This window comes from Zootermopsis nevadensis, unplaced genomic scaffold, assembly GCF_977971745.1.
Source record: "Zootermopsis nevadensis isolate Lab colony 2312 unplaced genomic scaffold, Znev_1.0 Znev_ptg000030l, whole genome shotgun sequence".
NCBI classification, from domain to species: Eukaryota; Metazoa; Arthropoda; class Insecta; order Blattodea; family Termopsidae; genus Zootermopsis; species Zootermopsis nevadensis.
This window is the reverse complement of record NW_028259162.1, coordinates 14,028,220-14,047,905: the sequence shown is the minus strand read 5'-3', so window position 1 is coordinate 14,047,905 and position 19,686 is coordinate 14,028,220. Positions and strand designations below refer to the sequence as shown.

The 19,686-nt window shown below is 34.6% G+C and overlaps 1 protein-coding gene across 7 annotated transcripts in view; it reads left to right on the top strand.

Annotated features, from left to right (window-relative positions):
- Nucleotides 1–19,686, top strand: part of LOC110831813 (neurotrimin) — a 478,509-nt gene that overhangs the window by 414,136 nt on the left and 44,687 nt on the right. For all 7 annotated transcript variants that reach the window (XM_022068236.2, XM_022068235.2, XM_022068242.2 and 4 more), the window contains one exon: nucleotides 7,550–7,757. In XM_022068236.2, the coding sequence (XP_021923928.2) occupies nucleotides 7,550–7,757 (208 nt within the window). The remainder of the gene's footprint in view (nucleotides 1–7,549; nucleotides 7,758–19,686) is intronic.

Sequence of the window (19,686 nt, the reverse complement as noted above, 5' to 3'; positions counted from 1 at the left end):
GGAAGAATAAACTGAAATATGGACACGTAGGCTGGTTACACTTTTATTATTCAGCTAGATGAACTGCTGATCTGAGGAATGGCTTCTTGTAACCTCGTTACAAAAGTATTTCAGGTGCATGTACCAGGTGTTTAAACAGAGTGGGTACTTATACGTATCACACAATTCAACGTTCAGTAACTCTCGATTTTGTTCAAAGAATGAATTTGTGGTTTTACATGACTATAAGAATAACGATATCTCGTGAAACATCATTAATGAATTGATATATATAATGAAACGCGCTGTATTTTTTAGATTATGAATTAATATTTAAATATAGATTTTCTCAGAGTGATTACGTTATTGAATATTTCCTGTACTATGTTAATGAAATAACATGACAAATGTTCAAAAAAGATTAAGTTAACATGTATATATTTTAACTATTTAACTGTCTCCCTGGTAATTGAAACCACAGGTCCACAACCGACAACGCCAAAGCCGCCACCTGACACCATCCTTAGCCAAATCTATCCATTTTTCATCCTCACAGTACACCTGTCTATAATCCAACTCCCATCTCCTTCTTGGTCGGGCAAGTGGTTTTGCAGAAGGATTTCCCACCAAATTTCTGTCCCAACTGAAGACATAGGATACGATGACGTGTGGGCTTACGAACAACCTGTACACGTCAGGACAGTGAGACGGTGAGATCTTTGGCACTGTAAATTCTTCCTCCAAAAATCGAACACCGATTGTCCTCTGTAACCTAGACAAAACAATGTTAATATTAACATATTTTATATTATTTAAAATCATGTGATTGATCTGTTCTAAAAATGTTCGAAGATTCTTAAACACTGGAACGTATTCTATGTGTATAAACATTATCGCAGAAACAGTAGGTAGGTTGAACATATTTCTGAATTCTGATTTAATATCATGTCTATAATTTATAATATACATGTTACAACAAGAAAATCTCCGTAATTCAAACACCTGTACCCTCTGATAACGAATTTTAATTTACATTGACATTTATAATAAAAACATTTAAGCTTGTAAGGTAAAAATACTTCATCTATATGGACAATATATCATGCTTCGTTAGGAATAAATCTACTTATACGACATAAGCTAAGCTATGACACAACGCTGCGAAAAATGTTCACGATTTTTAGGTGTTATTCACATATTAATAAGGTAAACGTGTCCCACGGTTCATTACATTTGTTTCGCAGGTGTGTAGAAACTCGGAATTGGCTAATGTTAATAATTGCTTATATAGGTAATAGCTTTACGGAATTCTATTTGTGACTTCAGCATGCTGAAGCGAAATTTTCTTTTAAGTGCGGTTGCGTGATTTTTTTTAAATTAATCAGTGTAGCCAGAATTGAATAAGACTGAATTAAAATTAAGATTGAAAAACTCTAATATGGGCAGTAATTTAAACAATAAACTTAAGTACAGGCCTATAGCAGGGAGAGAGATTCTGGTGTAGGTGCACTACGCAAATTATTATACTAATTGAATTATGAACTTTTACCAAAAATTAGCTCTAATACCGGTAACAAAATCTAAAAATTTTGTATTAGATTTCAGACTTTCAACAACTGTGAAACAAAATTCTACCACTGAAATCGAAGGTGAGAAATTTTCTTCCAAGTGAGGTTAACAATACCCACTTAACATCAATTTTAATAGTATACTTTAACCTCTAGTTTTGTATACACTGTTACTAAAATAAAATTTCTTGTTCCAAAAGTGGAACAGTCCAATATTAGGTATTACAATAATATGTTTATTACTTCTCTTATGTGAGCTATATGTACAATCTGCAATACCCTTCTTATTTATCCGCCCTAATTGAAGTTTTGAAAGATTAAAATATTTAAAAATAACCGTCAATCACAATAAAATTAAAAGATTAAAATATCATATTATGTTCCCTATCGAGTACTCGATTTACATATGGAACTTACACAACATGTTTCGGCTATATATAGCCATAACATGTTGTGTAAGTTCCATATGTAAATCGAGTACTCGATAGGGAACATAATATGATATTTTAATCTTTTAATCTTTTAATTTTATTGTGATTGACGGTTATTTTTAAATATTTTAATACTATTAATTCACAATATGACGCATCTACAATACCTTTTGAAAGATGTTACTGCAGATCACTCAGTCGTACACTGATAATACCGGTCATTACAGCCAAGTTGTTAGCATTCCTCCTTCGTATTCTGGAGGCTCAGGATTCAGATCTCGGTCGGAGACAAGATATACCATCTGAGGCTTTTTGTGATATTGATCAGTTCGTCGGGACAAATTCTGGGATAATACCTTAAATTGGCACACGATGGCTTCTTTACATATAATTTTCTGTTCATAAATAGTCGTATCAATCAACGCTATAAGCCCATCATCTAACATAACTGACAGCGTCGTTAAGTAGAACTAATACATAAATGAATAAAGAGACTGGTAGGTGGTGGTGTGATAAAGACAAATTAAAGTTCAGAGCATCTGTACTTCGAAATATTAGGACGAATTCGGTGGACGTAATTTTTTATTCTTTTTTGATGGAGCTGTCACCAAGACCGAATGCAAGTGGGTTTAAAATTAAACAATTACCGTTTTTAGTGTACTTATCCTAGCAAATCTGAAGTCAGTATCAGTAACAAGGCCACTGTATTAAAGTTTTAATAATCGATATTTATTTAAAAAGAAAGTTTCCTTAATTATATGGGCCTTAGTTTAAACAATTGTAAAACAGAATAAACTTAAGTGGAATTGTCATAGCGATGTGTTCAAACCTAAGATAATTTATCATCTCTTGTCTACTGGGTTGAATTACAAAGTATTATAGTCATGTGTGAAAAGATCCAGATATGTAGAGCTGCATCGTTCTTCCACAGTCACAGGAAGCTCTGTAGTAAAACTAGACACAATATTGGAGCATGGAATTTCAGTACAATCAGCAAGAAAGTCACAATATATGTTACGTAGTGCATGAAATGAAAATGTTTCCGAATGTTAATTACTGCTAACACCATCAAGTAACATACGTGATATTTATGATGACGTCATGAGAAAAACGTGTTTTATAAATTCATTTATTATACACAGTTTGAGTACATGTATATCCCATTCCGAATTTGTAGAGCCTTTGAATAATTAGATGTAAGAGATATTGGCATGGCATAGACTATACAGTTTTGCAATCTCTCTCGTGGTTCTTCGAGGTTATTTTAGGAGTCGGAATGTACTTTGTAATTCTGTAAAGTTTGTGACAATAGCTAATTAATTGTCCTGTACTTATGTTTGACAATGACCATTTCTGTTTTTTTTAAATATTCTAGTTTAAGGATAAAATGCGGGAGCATGTAATAATGTAACTTTAAAATGAATCTAAGAGTAAATGGGAGGGGAGGTAACCTGAGTTACTGCGCTGAAATTGTAAAATACTTTTGTTGGTTAATTATTTCATTTCAAAAAACGCACTGCGCTGTAAACACTTTAATGAACTCAATTTACAGTAAGTTAGTTTAAAATATAATTAACGTCAAAATCAACTCTGGAAACAACAAAAGAATGTGGCCAGTGAACTAAAAGAATGTAAGGCTCGTTCATTGTGATTCATATGTAGCAGACAATGAAGAAATCTTTTACCACTGAACAAACGAACAAAACCAGACAAAATTAATCCTAAGAAAACTATGTTTGATGAACTATGCTGGCAAGAAATTTCCCTCATTTAGTAGGACTCAAAGTTTCAATACTGTGTTTATAAAATCCTAGCACAGTACTCTGTCGCGGGCGAGTTAAATCCAATCCACATGTTCTCACCAATTTAATAAAAATTTTCCTATTTCAAGATCACAAGTTCAAATACCTTCAGGTTTCCTGACCAAAATTATGTGTGCCTATATATTTCTTATATAATGTTGTTGCGATGAGGTAAAACTATGTGTCTGTGAAACTGGACATCTAACGGGTCTATTTGCCCGACAACAAGACTATATAATGGAATGATGTCAACAAGACAAAGTCAAAAGATACGGAGAAAATCCTGTCTCATTGCTACTTTGTCCACTTCATGGACTGACCAAAAAGCGAACCTGGTCCTCCTTGGCGAGAAGCCGGTGAATAAATGCCTGGGGTATTACACTACCAAATGTCTTACTTTTGAATTGTTTTGCATACAAGAAACCTAACATCATCTTTGATTTGATTAACCTAATAATACAAATTAAAATTTCATAATTGGGATCACCTCCAATGTTATTATTTACGTACTAAGTTTCATAAAAATGCGTTCATTATGTCAGATACTGTTACGGATAAGAGAAGGATGGGCAGATTCGAGTACATTCTCGAGGACTAATGTTCATAAGTCTATGTAGCTTTTTGAAGGAATAACAATAGGCTAAAGACGTAACCTATTATGTTACACGTAATAAATGTCACAGTCGATTCAAGTATCTACACAATAATTTTTAGGTTGGTTTGTTTTCATTAAGACAGGCACGAAATGCTTCGGCCTTTCAAGAACTACTTTTTACCCAGGAAAATACTCGCATAACACACCTCAAATTAGGCTACATTCGCTTCATTATATATCATAAAAATGTATTATTCCTTAATAATCTCGCACTTCTACGTTACATGCCTGCAGTCAAAGAATTTTATTTGTTTCAATCCAAATGATTTTTACTCTAAACTACAGAAACTGTTTACATGAAATTTAAATATTTAAAATTTACAATAAGTAAAAATTAAGTATTTTGTCTTTATGATTTACAACTCCCACTTCCACCTTAATTATACTGATGTGTTATGTTTGTTTCATGGAGACGTTGTAGTTAAGAATTTATAAGGTTCTATTTAAAATATGATAACACAGTAATAATAATAATAATAATTTATTATACGCATCCTTTTCCTATTAGGCAATAGCCTAATTTTTGAACTTTCTGTTACAATAATCCATTACCATCACCGTTGAAGTCCTCTGTTCCATTTCAGTGTAGATTACTTTATAAGCTCGCCTCTTAATACCATCCGTCCTCGCTTATGTTTCTCCAACCTACGACAATTTCCAAAGATACTAAAAATTTCTTACGGAGTGGTTGGTCTGGCAGAATGTCAAAGTAATATAAAGGTACTTTGTCTCTCCTGAATAATTGTTCCTTTTACAAGAGAAACTGTAAATTAAAATATAATTTATTTCAAAATTTGTCATATTTCTGTAGGTTATTCTGTAGTCGACATTATTATATTTCTAGCTAAGAATAATTAAGTAACCAAATAAAGCACAAAATTTTCTCACGTATTCTTTAAAAATTATCTAACAGAGAATCTGAATACTCGGTCACAAGATGACTTCGTAAACGAGAAACAGAATCGGCGGTTTCTGAAACAAAATACGGCAGAAGTAGTTGAGCCCTTTTGACAGTCTGTAACAAAAGTAGCAGACCTGTGCATGATATCAGTCAACACGAAGTTAATGCTGTGAAAATAAACAAAAATATGAATCGATAAGCAAAATAAAAGACTCATTAAGTTTATTACAAATTTTAACATTCTGATGTCTAATTAAGGACAGCAATAAAAGTACACTAATAAGCCTTTTATTGGTCTCATCGATTTATTTATTTATTTAAGCGTATCTGTTTAACAATATATCGGTATTGATAATACATCAATAACACGAATGCTTTTCGTTGTATAATAAAATGCGGTTGGAATATGTTAACATAAACACTGTTATTATGTTGGGGTGGGTTGTATTACGTAATATGGTTAACACGGTAATTTAGAAATTGATATGTAAACGAGGATAAAACAACTAACTATTGGCATTTAGCCAAAAATTATCCTGTATTTTACTAAACACGATTATTTATTTCCTTCTTCTCAAGAAACCGAAAACGACTTCCCTTGTCTGACAAATAAATCCAGTCCACAAGCGCCATATTTGATCCCAGTACTCAACAAAAGTTTCTTACCCACGAGCTAAAACTTCCATAAAACCTTTAGCAAAATTCATTTACCCAAATTCCCGCATAAACAACAACCCTTGTGATTCAAATCTTGTCTCCTCCTAACATATGCAGCTTGTTGAAGCATTTTAATTTTAATAATTTCTAATCAGTGTCAACCAATGTTAATCATTTTAACTATCTTAATATAATTATAATATTCCTACAATCCTGCCAGTAAGTAGTATGATTAAGATAAATTCACCAGAAAATGATCCATTTGACGAAACGAAAGCAATTGTGTGGACATATTTTTGTTTTATATTGATTAATCATCATTACAGCAGCATGCTTTTAATTAAGATTAATTAATATTCCTTAACATTCATATTAAAATTAATATTATTCTCCAATCTATGTCCTGGTCTCCCAAGTGGTCTATTCCCTTCAAGCTCTAAAACAGTTGTACTTTTCTCTCCTTCGTATATGCTAATTCAATTGATCTGCATTTATTTGACTGGATTTTATTCAAACGACACCATGTAACTCATGTCCTGAAAGTCTCGTCTCAGAATTCTTTTTCTCACACACTTTGCACCTCGGTGGGGAAGAAGTCGTTGCTTGGAGCCGAACACTCGTTGTTGTATGGTGGGAAGCTTATCCTTTTGATAAAAAATTTCCCCGGTGGCAACAAGAATTTCCCTCTTCGAGCGGATCGGCTATGGGACCTGCCCAGTCTCTAGTCCGTTGTTTATTGAGGATTTTTTCCTAGGGGATAAAGTGGTTCGAGCGTGATACTGCCAAGTAATCTTCACTTATTACAGAGGTTGAAACTGCTTGAAGCTACAAATCACCTTCTTCACAGTGCAATGCGTAAATATGCTCGGAGACGACTTTATATTTTACACAAACAGCCATATACTGGACGGCATTTGATCTCATGCCCGCTTTAACAGCTCTACTTTCCGCGGACAGTGAAACATTAATTAAAGCTGTAACACGGACAGTGACCAGAACAATGATTCATTATGTTTCCGCAATAAATTTAGTGAGTGTTGTGAAGTACGAAAATTAATTTGAAATTCAATTTTGCGTATCATAATTAATAGAACAATATTAGAGAGTGATTAATTGAAACAAATGGGGAATTTGCGTAACATATTCAGTGATTTTGTGATATTTCATTGCATTGTTTTCATCAAACACCACTATTAATTAAATACAATCTAATTATAATTTTAAATTAACGTAATTTTTTCTTACGAAGTAAAATTTATGTTCAAGGCTTATGTGCTATAAATGTAGTAGTTTTAAGAGTAGGTATTTTTATTAAAAAGCGTTAAGAATTCGAACTGAGCTTGCAGCAGCCATATTTAAGTTTTTCTCCATAAATGCAGAGGGTTTACTCAGTACATCTCTCTGAATGTGGTCACATATCTCCCTGATTACCATCGATAACCGTTGTCTCGTACATCGTTCGACCCAAAATCACTAATCGTTGTTGATAAAATATTATAAAGTAATCCGAATAGACAGTAAGGAGTATGTAAGTACTTTGTTGTTGTTTTTTACAGGTGGCATGGCTCCGAGTTGATACCCAAACCATTCTCACTATCGCAACACATGTGATCACCAAAAATCATCGCATTGGTGTGACTCACAGTGATCACAGAACGTGGTACCTTCAGATCCGGGATGTGAGGGAGTCGGACCGTGGCTGGTACATGTGTCAGATCAACACGGATCCCATGAAGAGCCAAATCGGCTACCTGGAGGTGGTGGGTGAGTGTCTGCCAACAAACACGTAGTCTGATTTGTGAAGACGCAGGGTGCGGTCCGCAAAGTGACAAGTTTCCGAAGCGCAGTGTCGGAAGTAGGGAGCAGTCAAGGCTTCTTGAATACTTTAACCTCTTAGCTGGAATAGAGTGTTGCATGACAAAGTTAATTCGCAAACTCCACAGACTGGTCTTCGTGACTTAAAATCTCTTACGGAACAGTCGCTTGGTGAAGGCTACTCTTTATTGTGTTTCATGGGGAACGAGAAAATGGTGTTTTAAATTTCTGAGGGTTTGCTTGACATGTAACGGTTTCGTGTGATGTGCGATCAATTATTATAATTCGTAATAATATATATTATTTTTCCGAAGTCGTAATATAGCCGAAATAAAACGGCGTTACCTTTTTTAAGTGAAGAGAGATTCTGATAAGATGCCTCTGAAGATTATCACCTTTATATGAGACATTGAGCCAAGTTTAAAGGCTGGAAATATGCTTATCGAAAGAGTAAATTTTAGTAGTGTAACGTATTAGGAAACATGGGCGTAATACGGGATCAACATCATCAAAAACTACAGAACATAATTATAAATAACACATCATTTAAATTTTTTCAAAATTTAAGTATCTGGCAAAGAAAATAACAAATATCAATTAGGTCCATGATGAAATTAAGAGTGGAATACAGTCTTTTATTCAGTTCAAAAACTGTTATCTCGTTTACTATCCATAACACTTACGATATATATAAAAAACAATTTTGCCGGTTGTCTTGCATGGTTGTGAAACATGGTCTCTTACTTTGAAGGAAGAGCGGAGATTACAAGTATTTGAAAACAAGGTGCTCAGGAGGTTATTTGGACCTAGGAGGTATGAAATAAGTACGGAATTTAAAATCTTATATAAAGAGAAACTGCGTGAATTGTACGAGTCCCCCAGCATAACGAGGATACTGAAATCTAGGAAGCTCCGATGGGCTGGACATGTAGCACGCATAGGAGGAGAAAGGTGTTCACACAGGATTTTGATAAGGAATCCTTCTGGAAAACGACCACTGGGCAGACCAAGAAGGAGATAGGAGATAACATCAAGATGGATCTTTGGAAGGTGGGCTGTGAGGATGGCAAATGAATGGAGTCTGGCTCAGGATCGTGGCAGGTGGCGGGCTTTGGTGTTGTCGTCGTTGAACCTGCGGGTTATGCTACCAGGAAGTTAGTTACTTAGTTTAATGTATTAGGGACAGCCAGGGATGTGACCGCAAAGGGTTGTCTCCGTTTACGAAATTTATTATAGAGATGAAAGTGGACACTAAACAGGAACAATTGATGATAAGCAATTTCAGAGTCGAATTTATTAATAATTGGTCACTGAATGATCCGGTTCAGTCTTAATAAATTACAAAGTAATATCACGCAGTCAACGAGTCTAGCGGATTGAAAAAGAATACATTTTATCAATTGATATTATTTTATAATTCCCTCTCATATATTGGAAATTCCCGACACACAAACACTTGCTTGGCGTATCTGACTCCCACACCTCGACACTTCATGTACGAACGCAGTGTTCTCACTTTGTTGTTATTCAATTTCTCATCCTCACAGTTGCTCTCTCTTTCCATCTCTCTCTCTCCCTTACCGCCTTTCCTGAGAAGCACTGGCAGAAATACAATACTCCTGCTACTACAATATCGCTGCCACCTGCAAGCTAACAGGGCTGTCCAACACTCTCAGTCATCGAAAAACAAGACAAGAATTACGTCACTGAAATTCTAGCTGATGCATTCTGAAGGAAATATTAATAAAAAGTTATACATCCATTTTGTCAGCTTAATATTCACACCAACGACTGACTAGTTCTGTTTTAGATATTAAAATACGACCGAGTGTTGTATGAAGTACAAAATAGTTTATCCTTATTCTGTGTTGTATTCTTCTACGGAATTCCGTATGACAATGAACAGTTGTACAAAACCCCAATTTCTTCAAATTCATCGATCTGTTATTCTTGATTGTGAGTCAGACGTTACAAGCAAGTTTAGGTTTCAGTGAGGTACATGGATCTAAAAGGCTTATTTATTTCGAATTTAAAAGTTTGTTTTCCATACTTTTCTTTCGTTCTCGAATTATTAGCATGATTATATCCAAACGAGTGAATTCCATATGAGGATCAATGCTTCAAAATATTATATATAAAATGCGTACAGGGTAATTTAAAGCTCCAGTATAATATTTATGAGATTAACAGGAGGATTATTTAGAGCAAAAAATGTAGATAACCTTTTCTGATTGATGATGTTTTTGCGTTGATGAGATGATAATGTTGCGTCATATTATGATGATTATAATTGTTTAATATTAACCGTCTAATCACAATAAAATATTTTATTAAATATTAAAATATTATTACTACAATTAACATTTAATATTTAAAATATTTAAAATATATTAAAATGATGCTCTTTCTATCGAAATGTTCGATTTACAATCAGAGCAACATCTTTTTCACGACATGTTTCGGTTTTCAATGAACCATCTTCAGGTGTATAATCGATATAAATTCAAATGTAATATTCTAAATGCAATCGTTCGTCAGATGTCCATTAAATATCAGAAAGTTATCCTCTTCTAGATCAATTGTACTTTGTTATCACATTCAATGTTGTTTCGTAAATGTATGTCGCGTATATTGTGATCTTGCGTGGGTGAAATGTATGTAGTGGTTTTTTATAATCGGTCAGATATGAAGAGTGGAGGAGGTCCGTCTAGAAGTAATGTTGTGTTGATATTGTGATCGTTTAACGGGGCTCCGAGCTGAGAGTTTTTAAATCTACAGAACCTGAAGATCTTTTATCGTACTCGGGTAGTCATAATAGTAGTAGTAGTAATACGTCTGACAAGTTCTCTCCACACGAACATAAAAGTACTCAAACATAATTACGTGTGAAGTGACAATTGGAAAATACTACAAAGGACAGAATTTGCTTTATTTCTTTATTTCGTTCAGCTCCAACAGGAACAAAATGCGACATATTAAAACCTGTTGTTTCTGTTTTGTAAACATCAACAATCACAAGAATAGAAGTAACATAAGCGTTAAAACATCGTAACTCTTAAACGATGACGAATTTTAGACAAATGTTTACTCCCAATTATTTCCCCAACAACGTCTCGAGTTATCTTACAAGAACTCCGAGTCCTAATATATAATAGCTAAGTTTTTAACATGACAGTGTATAGATTTAGCATAATTCATTATGCCAAAATATTCTAAGCGATCGTCATGTCGTTATTTACATTTATCATGAAATTTAATGAAACAAATTCAGCATTTTTCAATTATTTATTGTTTTACAATTATTCACGATATTGCATTGAATAGCACTGACGCTATCCGCCTCAGAAATTCAGAATCTCGCTTTATAAAATTATTAATGATATTATTATGACGATGGTCATTTCTAGTGGCGTATCTTCATAGTTGTTAATTAATGGTTATTGTAGCATATTGACTCATGCATTTAAATGTAAGAAGGAGACACGTGCAAATCTGTAAAACAGGTCAGATTTCTATTAGTAATGAAGCAGATAAGCCTAATTTACGCTTCGTTTCAGTAATTGCTGAGGAAAATAAATAAAGTTAAATAAAATTCTCATTTAATTTGTCAACTCCTATGGAAGTTTAAGTATTCTCTTTGACATGATCTGAAACATTTGGAAACCCCTGGTACAGCACGTATCTAAAGTAACAGCAGCAATCTCCTTGCTATCCTGTGACAATGAAGAAGACATGGCACATACAGACTCGACAACGAGGGGAGGAAATAGACCTCCTGAAATTTTGTGCTGCATTCAAAAGCGAGGCCAATTTTATCCTGTTTCCTCTGGGTTTGAAACAAGTTCAACACTTTCTTGTGTTTTTTTATTAAAGCCGGAGAATGTAACCACTTCACGTACAAGATTGTCTCAGACAATATAATTTCTATATATTCACCAAAGGTCTCATTATAATAGCGCATTCTTTCTAAAGATTTAACATAACGCTGGATGTTCTACTATTTCAGGAATTTAAAAAAGGTTACTTCATGTGTAATAATGTTACTTTCGTGATCAGAAGCTGCTTTATATGCGATATCGCGCAGAAATTGAATATTAAAATTATTTTAAAAGTCACCTTTTGCTGATCTTTCTGATAAGACGAGAGCCTGAATTATATTTATATAAAAGATAGACATGAAGACGATTTTTTGTGGGTTAGTGCGCCGTATAGAGTCAGCACCCTGATGATCGAGGTAGCAAGAACCTCTGATACTTCTGTAAACGTCTAAGAAACTACACGGCTCAACAATCCAGAAGAAAACCAACTTAAAATTCGCAGTCGTGAGGACCTGAAATCTCACAGTACAGACATAGATTGTATTAGAAAATAATAATTTTATTTCGTACTAAATAACAATACAGGTAACTGTGTTTTATATATAATTTTAATAATAATTGGGACTTTCATACTGAAAAATACAAAATTTATAACCTGACAGTAAAATATTTTGTCCAAACAGCTTTTAAGTTATTTGTTATGGCAGTTTTACAAGCATAATCAGCGGACGTTTTATTCAAAATGTCCGCTTATAGGAAGTGTATATGTACGTCAGATAGAATTTGTATATATTAATGGTCTTAGCCTGAGCGAATTGAGTGTCACAGTTCAAAACCCGGAGTAAATGATATTTTTTTTCAGAAAATTAATGGATAGACCATCGGAACCGCAAAAAAGTCTTCTCGAAAACGAACGTGCGAAGATGTTTGATTACCGAGTCTATATGCGCAGTGCCCACAGAATACACACACTCCAATCATATTTTATCTTTGCATATTTGATATAAACTTTATTTTCTCTGTGTGAACGAGTATCTTCTTCGTTTCTACAAGACGGAATTTCGGATCACTACTCACAAACGATACGGCACGTGTTCATCTGGCCCTTCCCTGATTAGAATTCCAGTTATCAGTAGATCCATTACAACCACTAACTGACTCATTTTCGTGAAGCCAAAACATTAACCTCAAAGATTCCACCCTATCAAGTACATTATTTAGTGTGAACCAGGTGCCCTATGACTCCTTCAGTCTTCCAGAACAGATATTGAGGAAACTCAAGAACATGTTTTTAAGAACTCCATGTACTAACAATCTGTATTAAAACTGCTTATGTCTGAGAAATATTTCTCTCTGAAGCTAATCCGTTCCGTGTACAATTTTTCTTGTGTCATTTTCTGAAAAGTGAGCATGTCTGAACACCAGGGTTAGAAACGACAGTAACAAAAGATTAATCGATGTTTCGGTATCAGAGTATTACACGACATGACCTTTATGAAAGGAGAAAGGCCTTGAGTATATTTCGGAATAAATGAGTTGTATATAAACCGTCAAACTGTGCTTGCCATTGCGAGGCAGTTCTCGCCCGCCCAGCACATCTATTCTTCTTTAATTCGTCATGTTCCTGTGACAGCCATTCATCTTCATTATACCGTGCCATTAGGCATCCGGACAGTACCCGACCACAGCATCAAATCATGAAGTCTCAAATGCAAGACCGCGCTGGACGATTTTTTATTGTTTTATTTTAAGGGTTTAATTTTCTTTTGTGAATAAAGAACGACGTAAGCGAATTCTTTTGGTGGAACAATAGAACCGTAATTTATATACCCGAAATAATGTCTCGATATTATATTTTTAACTAGCGAAAGAACCGGGCTTCTTTTTAAATAAAATTTGCTAATGTTACGAAATTGTTTGTTATGATGAATTTGTAAGTGTACACGGATAAAATCTATAATTGGTGTTGTTGTATTTCCGCCATGATGGAGTATTTTATGATGTCCCCCACGAATCTTGGGCATATACAGTCATAACACATACCACAGTTCAACGGATTAGAAATTTAGCTTTATGCATATGTATCTTATTACACATATTAAAGCATATTACATTATATTTTATCATTTGTAGCACTATAACATTCAAACGACAAAATAGATAAGTTAGACTTATCATGAGAACGACAGCTTTGGCCCGAAGCATGTCACTGTAAGTTCTGATTATGACTTGAAATAACTAAATGCCAATGCGCGTGAATTGGTTCATTATTCAGTTTCTTATGTAAGAATGGTGAAATTAATAATATAGGACAAAACTTGTTTGCCTTACGTTGTATGAATATCCTGCTCTTTACTAAGCTGAACAATTATGAGTGCAATTAACTTTTCTATTCTATTTAAAAATATTAAATTAAAAAATATTTATTCAAATGAGCTTGAAATTGAAAGTTTATACTGAATGAATAAACTATGTGTTATTAAAATTTTCACATATACTAAGAAATTATCTATATAGGTCCTTATTATTATTATTTAGTGTTCTGTCTGACGACAGGTCCATATGAACAGGATCCTTCCATCCTTTTCTCGGACTGGGACCTGTTCATATACGTTCTTGGCAGATGATCCAGAAGTGGTTTGCCATTGCCTTCTTCTGTGTGTGAATGGAGTAATTGTTGGGATGCCACGGAGGAAAACTCCGTGTTGCCTAGACCACGGCCTTGCCCAACACAAGTTAAAAATTCGGGCACCGCCGGGAATCGAACCCGAGACCCCAGGATTACAAGGCTAGCGTTCTAACCGCTAGACCACCGTGGCGTCTATATAGGTCCTATATATACATAAATAAGTTCATTAATATATGCTTTAAAATTATATTGTAATATACTAATAAGTGAACAGAATAAAAAAATATGATTTCAGCCTTCTTTAAAATCAATGAAGAATTTTTTGTTCGCTTTAATTGCTGCGATTTTCTGATAAACAATTGAACTTACGCGTAATGCATAAAACGCTTCTGAGTCTTAAAATTATAGGCCAGGTAACACTTGGGACACCTAGGACGTGGAATAATAATATTAAAACTATCTTAAATAAATATGATTTTTAGGGTGTGGACAAGGTTCACGTGAGTTGTCAGCGATACGTGGTGGGAATTTCTGAACGCAATATTGAAACTTTCGGTTCCATAAAATTTGTTAACTTTTTAATTACTAAGCGACTATTAGCTTCTGAATAATGAATCTGCTTTATAAAATTAGTTCTTAATTATGCAATATCATGCATTCCGTACTAGATTCTCCCCTTCAGTTTGAATATTCAAACAAAATATTAACATATTTAATTCATTTTTAAGTAACTGTACTATATTGTTTATTAAATTTCTCATAGAGAACTTGAATACCGATTGGCAAGTAACCTTGGCTCTTCGGTACGAAACATTGAGGTCAGGTGACCGAAATAGGCCCACGCATTATATGGATGGACAATTCCATTACCTCGAAGTTACAACTGTGTAAATGTACACAGCGTCCTTAGTCCAGTCAGTAATTCCTAGCCGTTGCTCGAGTCAGTTCAGTCTTGGCTGAGCGCAGCCGAATGGGCTTTTGAGATTCAGCGATGCGATGGCAGTAAAGATGAGCTCTGAGCATGATGTGGACTGCTTTGTGCTGGTCCCATCCATCTTATGCTCTCCCAACCAGATGTACAGTAAAGACGGGTTCAAAGCATACTTAGTGTAAGTTTCTAATCAGCTGTAATAGACCCCTAGGTTATTTTTCTTATTGTTCCAACGGTTACAATGCAGGAGGTTTGTGGAATGTGAACAAAACTTAACTCTGATTAGGGAAGTATGTGGATCGAATGTCGGAGTAGACGTAGTTATAGGGCTCTCGTGATTACCGTCTATCACTCCAAGCAAATGCCAAGATCTCCTTTTCAAAGAAACTGCAATCATGTCCTTCCCAGTACCTGTCGAATTTTACACTCATAATCCACCATTTTAGGCACGTTTGGAAAGCTGCACGCATGAATAAATCGAGAAATTATGTATGGATTTTCGTTAAATTTTATGTTGGGAAGTTGAAGTTTCACTAAAATTTTCAAATACTCGTACATTCCAATTTTGGTTAAAATCAGACATTAACGGATTATTTACACGAAGATCTGCACGCGGAAATGTCTGGCTGGGGAATCCCTCGGTCTCATACGTAATCGTAATGGTAATGGTTACTTCAACCAGCTTTAGCACTGGTATTACCTAATTTGCGGGATATATAGACTATTACCAGTGACTATACGTGTATGATTATTAAAAATATTAGTATCCTAACTTTCGTGCTCTTTCCACGAACTTTTCCAACAAATTTGTTTGCAGCTCTTGTTTCCATAATACGCGTGATATTCCTTGTTCTTCTCAGTCTACTTTATTACTTTGCACTACAAATGTGGGCAGAATAGCTGTGTATAATTCGTGAAGTATGTTTTTACGACAAGGGCATCATCTGTAGAAAGGATTAGTAAATTTTTCATTCTCATTCTAATTCGGGTAGGTAATAAAATACTTTCTTAAACTTCAAATTATAAATTTCTCCCTTTGAAAATTATTAATTTTGTGTTTCATAGTTATTTACTTTTGGTATACAACGTAATGAATGTTAAATATCTTAGTAATGTCCTTATTTACAATAAAGACAAACAGCAACATAGCAAATCAAAGACTCATTCAAAATCGCGAAATAAGAAACAAAAAGTAACTGAATGTCTTGTTGCTTAGTTTGGGCTATGCAATGTTCTTGAGCTCAATAATGCGTGTGTAACTTAAACACAGATTTTAAATTGCTTCAGTAATTAGGGAAGTGTCAAAAACGGATAAAATTTAATTTTGTAATAAATAAATCTTACCACATTCACAGTAACACCGACAATTATGTATTTTATCTCTTCTGCATAGCTTAGAGATTTTTGCATTTCACTACACGTGCCGAGTAATCAAGAACTGCTTAGTGACGTATGATCTGAAGTTTTTAAAGAACTGCTAGGCTACAAAATTTGTGCTGGGAAATCTAAAGTTAGGAAAACTCTCAAAAATTAGACCAAAGTATTACGATAATATTAAAATCATCGTTAGAGACGTAGTTATAAAAATTCAATTCAATTCAATTCAATTAATATGTATATGGGATTAAAACGTCTCTTGAATGTGTTTTGTTAAAATGGAAATGAACATGTTTAGTTCCATAAAATGAACTTTAATACCACATGAGTAATTACCAGCTGTTGGAGGAATGCATTTATCTTCCAGCGAAATATATATTTAATTTGCTGTGAGCCTATTTTTGGGAACAAGAAATATATTTCTGGAACGACTTCGACTATTCCAACTTATGCCTTCAGTTTGATTACGTATCACACTGCCGGCGGAATTTCAGCCCTGTGTATAAGCTACACACACCGCACTGCAAGTTTTTATGTGTAAAATAATAATTGAGAATGTACTTTACTCTCTACAGATTCATTTAACTGAGTTTTGTATCCACAGAAATTTCATTAATTAATACAGATGACACGGACAGGACAGGACAGTTCAGTTTACATCTGCTGGCTATCACTTTACGGATATGAAGCTGCTTTATTTATGTGAATTTATTAAAACGCAGGATTAAACTTTTCCGGTAATTGGGTTATGAAGATTTATAGTTAGACAGTCGCGATGTAACGAATTGACTAAACAAACGGCTGCAGTTGGATGAACAGTCCCCATCGTCTACAGAAATTATTAGGCCACGCAGATTGGGATGTCAATACTGGTCATGCTGGCTGATATTTCTTTTAGAAAAAATTGTGTCGGAGGAGCTGCCGACGAAGATTTCTACAGTGTACATTATTCAAGATGACGCCAGGGCGCACACGTGTGCACACAGCTGAGTGTATGCACCATTTCAAATTCCTATTACCTCATCCCAGCCTTGCATACTTCAGACTTAAATTCGTAGGGCGTCAAGGAATATAAAACACACGCTCTTGCTTTGCAATATATAACGATGGGAACGGGACGTTCTACTCTGTTATGATATGGCTAAAGTCCTTTCTCTTAAGTATTATATGTATATTAGTGTCGTCAGCTTAACTGATTGGTATCTCGACCTCTTACGGTTGCCGTCCATATTACTGTCCCACGTTTTGTGTTCTTCCGTCTTTGGGATTCGGTTTATAGGCGTTTTTCTAAAATGTTCTTATCACCTGTTTTATTGCACTGATAAATGTTTTTACTAGTTCTCTTATATTATTATTACAACGCGCGTCATCTTCCAGTTAACACTCATGATTCGCTTATGGAGGTCCTGCAGTGCCTGGGATCTTAAGCCCCAACCAGTTAAATGGCGAAGTAGCAGCTGACTATAAACTGAACAACCGCTTCCTTCCATATCCATTCCTGTTTTTTTTGCTATCCTAATAGTATTTGTTTCTTTAGTTAAAGCATACAATTTTGGATCCAGGAATGGCTGAAGGAAAAGACCTAGGCGTAAATGGGAGTATAATATTTTTATGTTATTTCCGTAATTTGAATTGGATAGTACGAATTTGATTTATTTGACTGGAGCACGGATCGATGGCGTGTTCTTGTGACCACGGTAACGAACATTCGAAATCCATAAAAGACACGAAACGTCTTGACTAGCCTAACGTACTGTTAGGTTCTCAAGGAGGATTCTGTTCCATGTAATCAATTCCAGGCATAGCTATCACTGCTTGGCTAGAATGTTAAAATTCTTGCTTTTGGAATTTCCCTAGTAATGTTCGTATTATACCTCCAGAAAACTGGGAAAAATTACGGTGATAAAGGTAGATTTTGTGTTAATAACAGTTAATTTGTGTTTACCATTTAAATAAAGTACACTTAGAACTTTTCATCCCTTTATTTTAATGTATTTTATTACTTTTGGCTGGTTCATTACGCTAAGCGTATTGTGAACTGAGCTCAATATTCTCCGTGATGGAGACTGTGGTGTGTTCAGGGGGACGTACCCTCCGGTGTTTCCATGTGCTTTGATCATCTTGATGGGAAGAGCCAAGAGAAGGAGACCTAGTAACATTAATCGCCTCAGATAAATGCGTGTTTCTGTAAATTCAAACTTGTGATATAAATAAAAATTGATAATGATCTTTCTGAGATTAAAAGAGAATCCTGTTGGGAATGTATGTATGAAGTCAAAAGAAAGGAGATACACGCAAAATTGGATACATTTGCATTTATAAGCAGTTTTAGAGAGAGCAATGTTGAAACATAGACAAGCTTTGGCTCTAACATTTTGACGACACTTTTAATACCACGATGTTTGTTTATGTGCGCTTTTTTCAATCCTATCATTTTACACGTGGCTGGTACTTTTTTACAGCTGTGGTAAGATTAACACCAAAATGCAATGGTTTCACAGCACCTTTGTCTGGTCGTAGAAGGCATAGAAATGAGGCTGTCATTTCTACAAAATGGCAGCTGCTCTAAATCTTTCGAAGGACCTATCTTTGGACGCTACTTGTTGCGTGAACAAAAGTCGAAGAAGATTTTGTTACGGTCTAATAAATTATGTTATATTTTGTGTGGTTTTTTTTTTTTGACATTTTCAAAGTGTTAAGCAGGAAAGGGTCGATTAGAGTCTTCAAGCATAAAATTCTTCTTGTTTTCCTCGCAAACATGATAGTGTTATTGGTCATACTATGTTCTTTTTACTTGAAATTTTCGTTTAGGAACGCTTTTAAAAATCTATTAAAACTGTTCATATACGAAAGTGTAGGCTCGTGTGTTTTGATGCACAGCCTTACATAGCTCTCGTACTGATATGTAGGCTTATTTATAACATCTTACCTTAAAGACTTTATTCTCATTCATTAGATTACATCATGACGTCGTTATATTTCGTGTGCTTTAAATTATGCTTAAAATTTTCTAAATTGAAATTTCTTAATTTTGAGAGATAAATCATGATACCGCACATATTTGCATTAACTCTATAATTAAGAAAGAGGTTGGATAGTCTCCTTTTCCCCCGTATTTTAGGA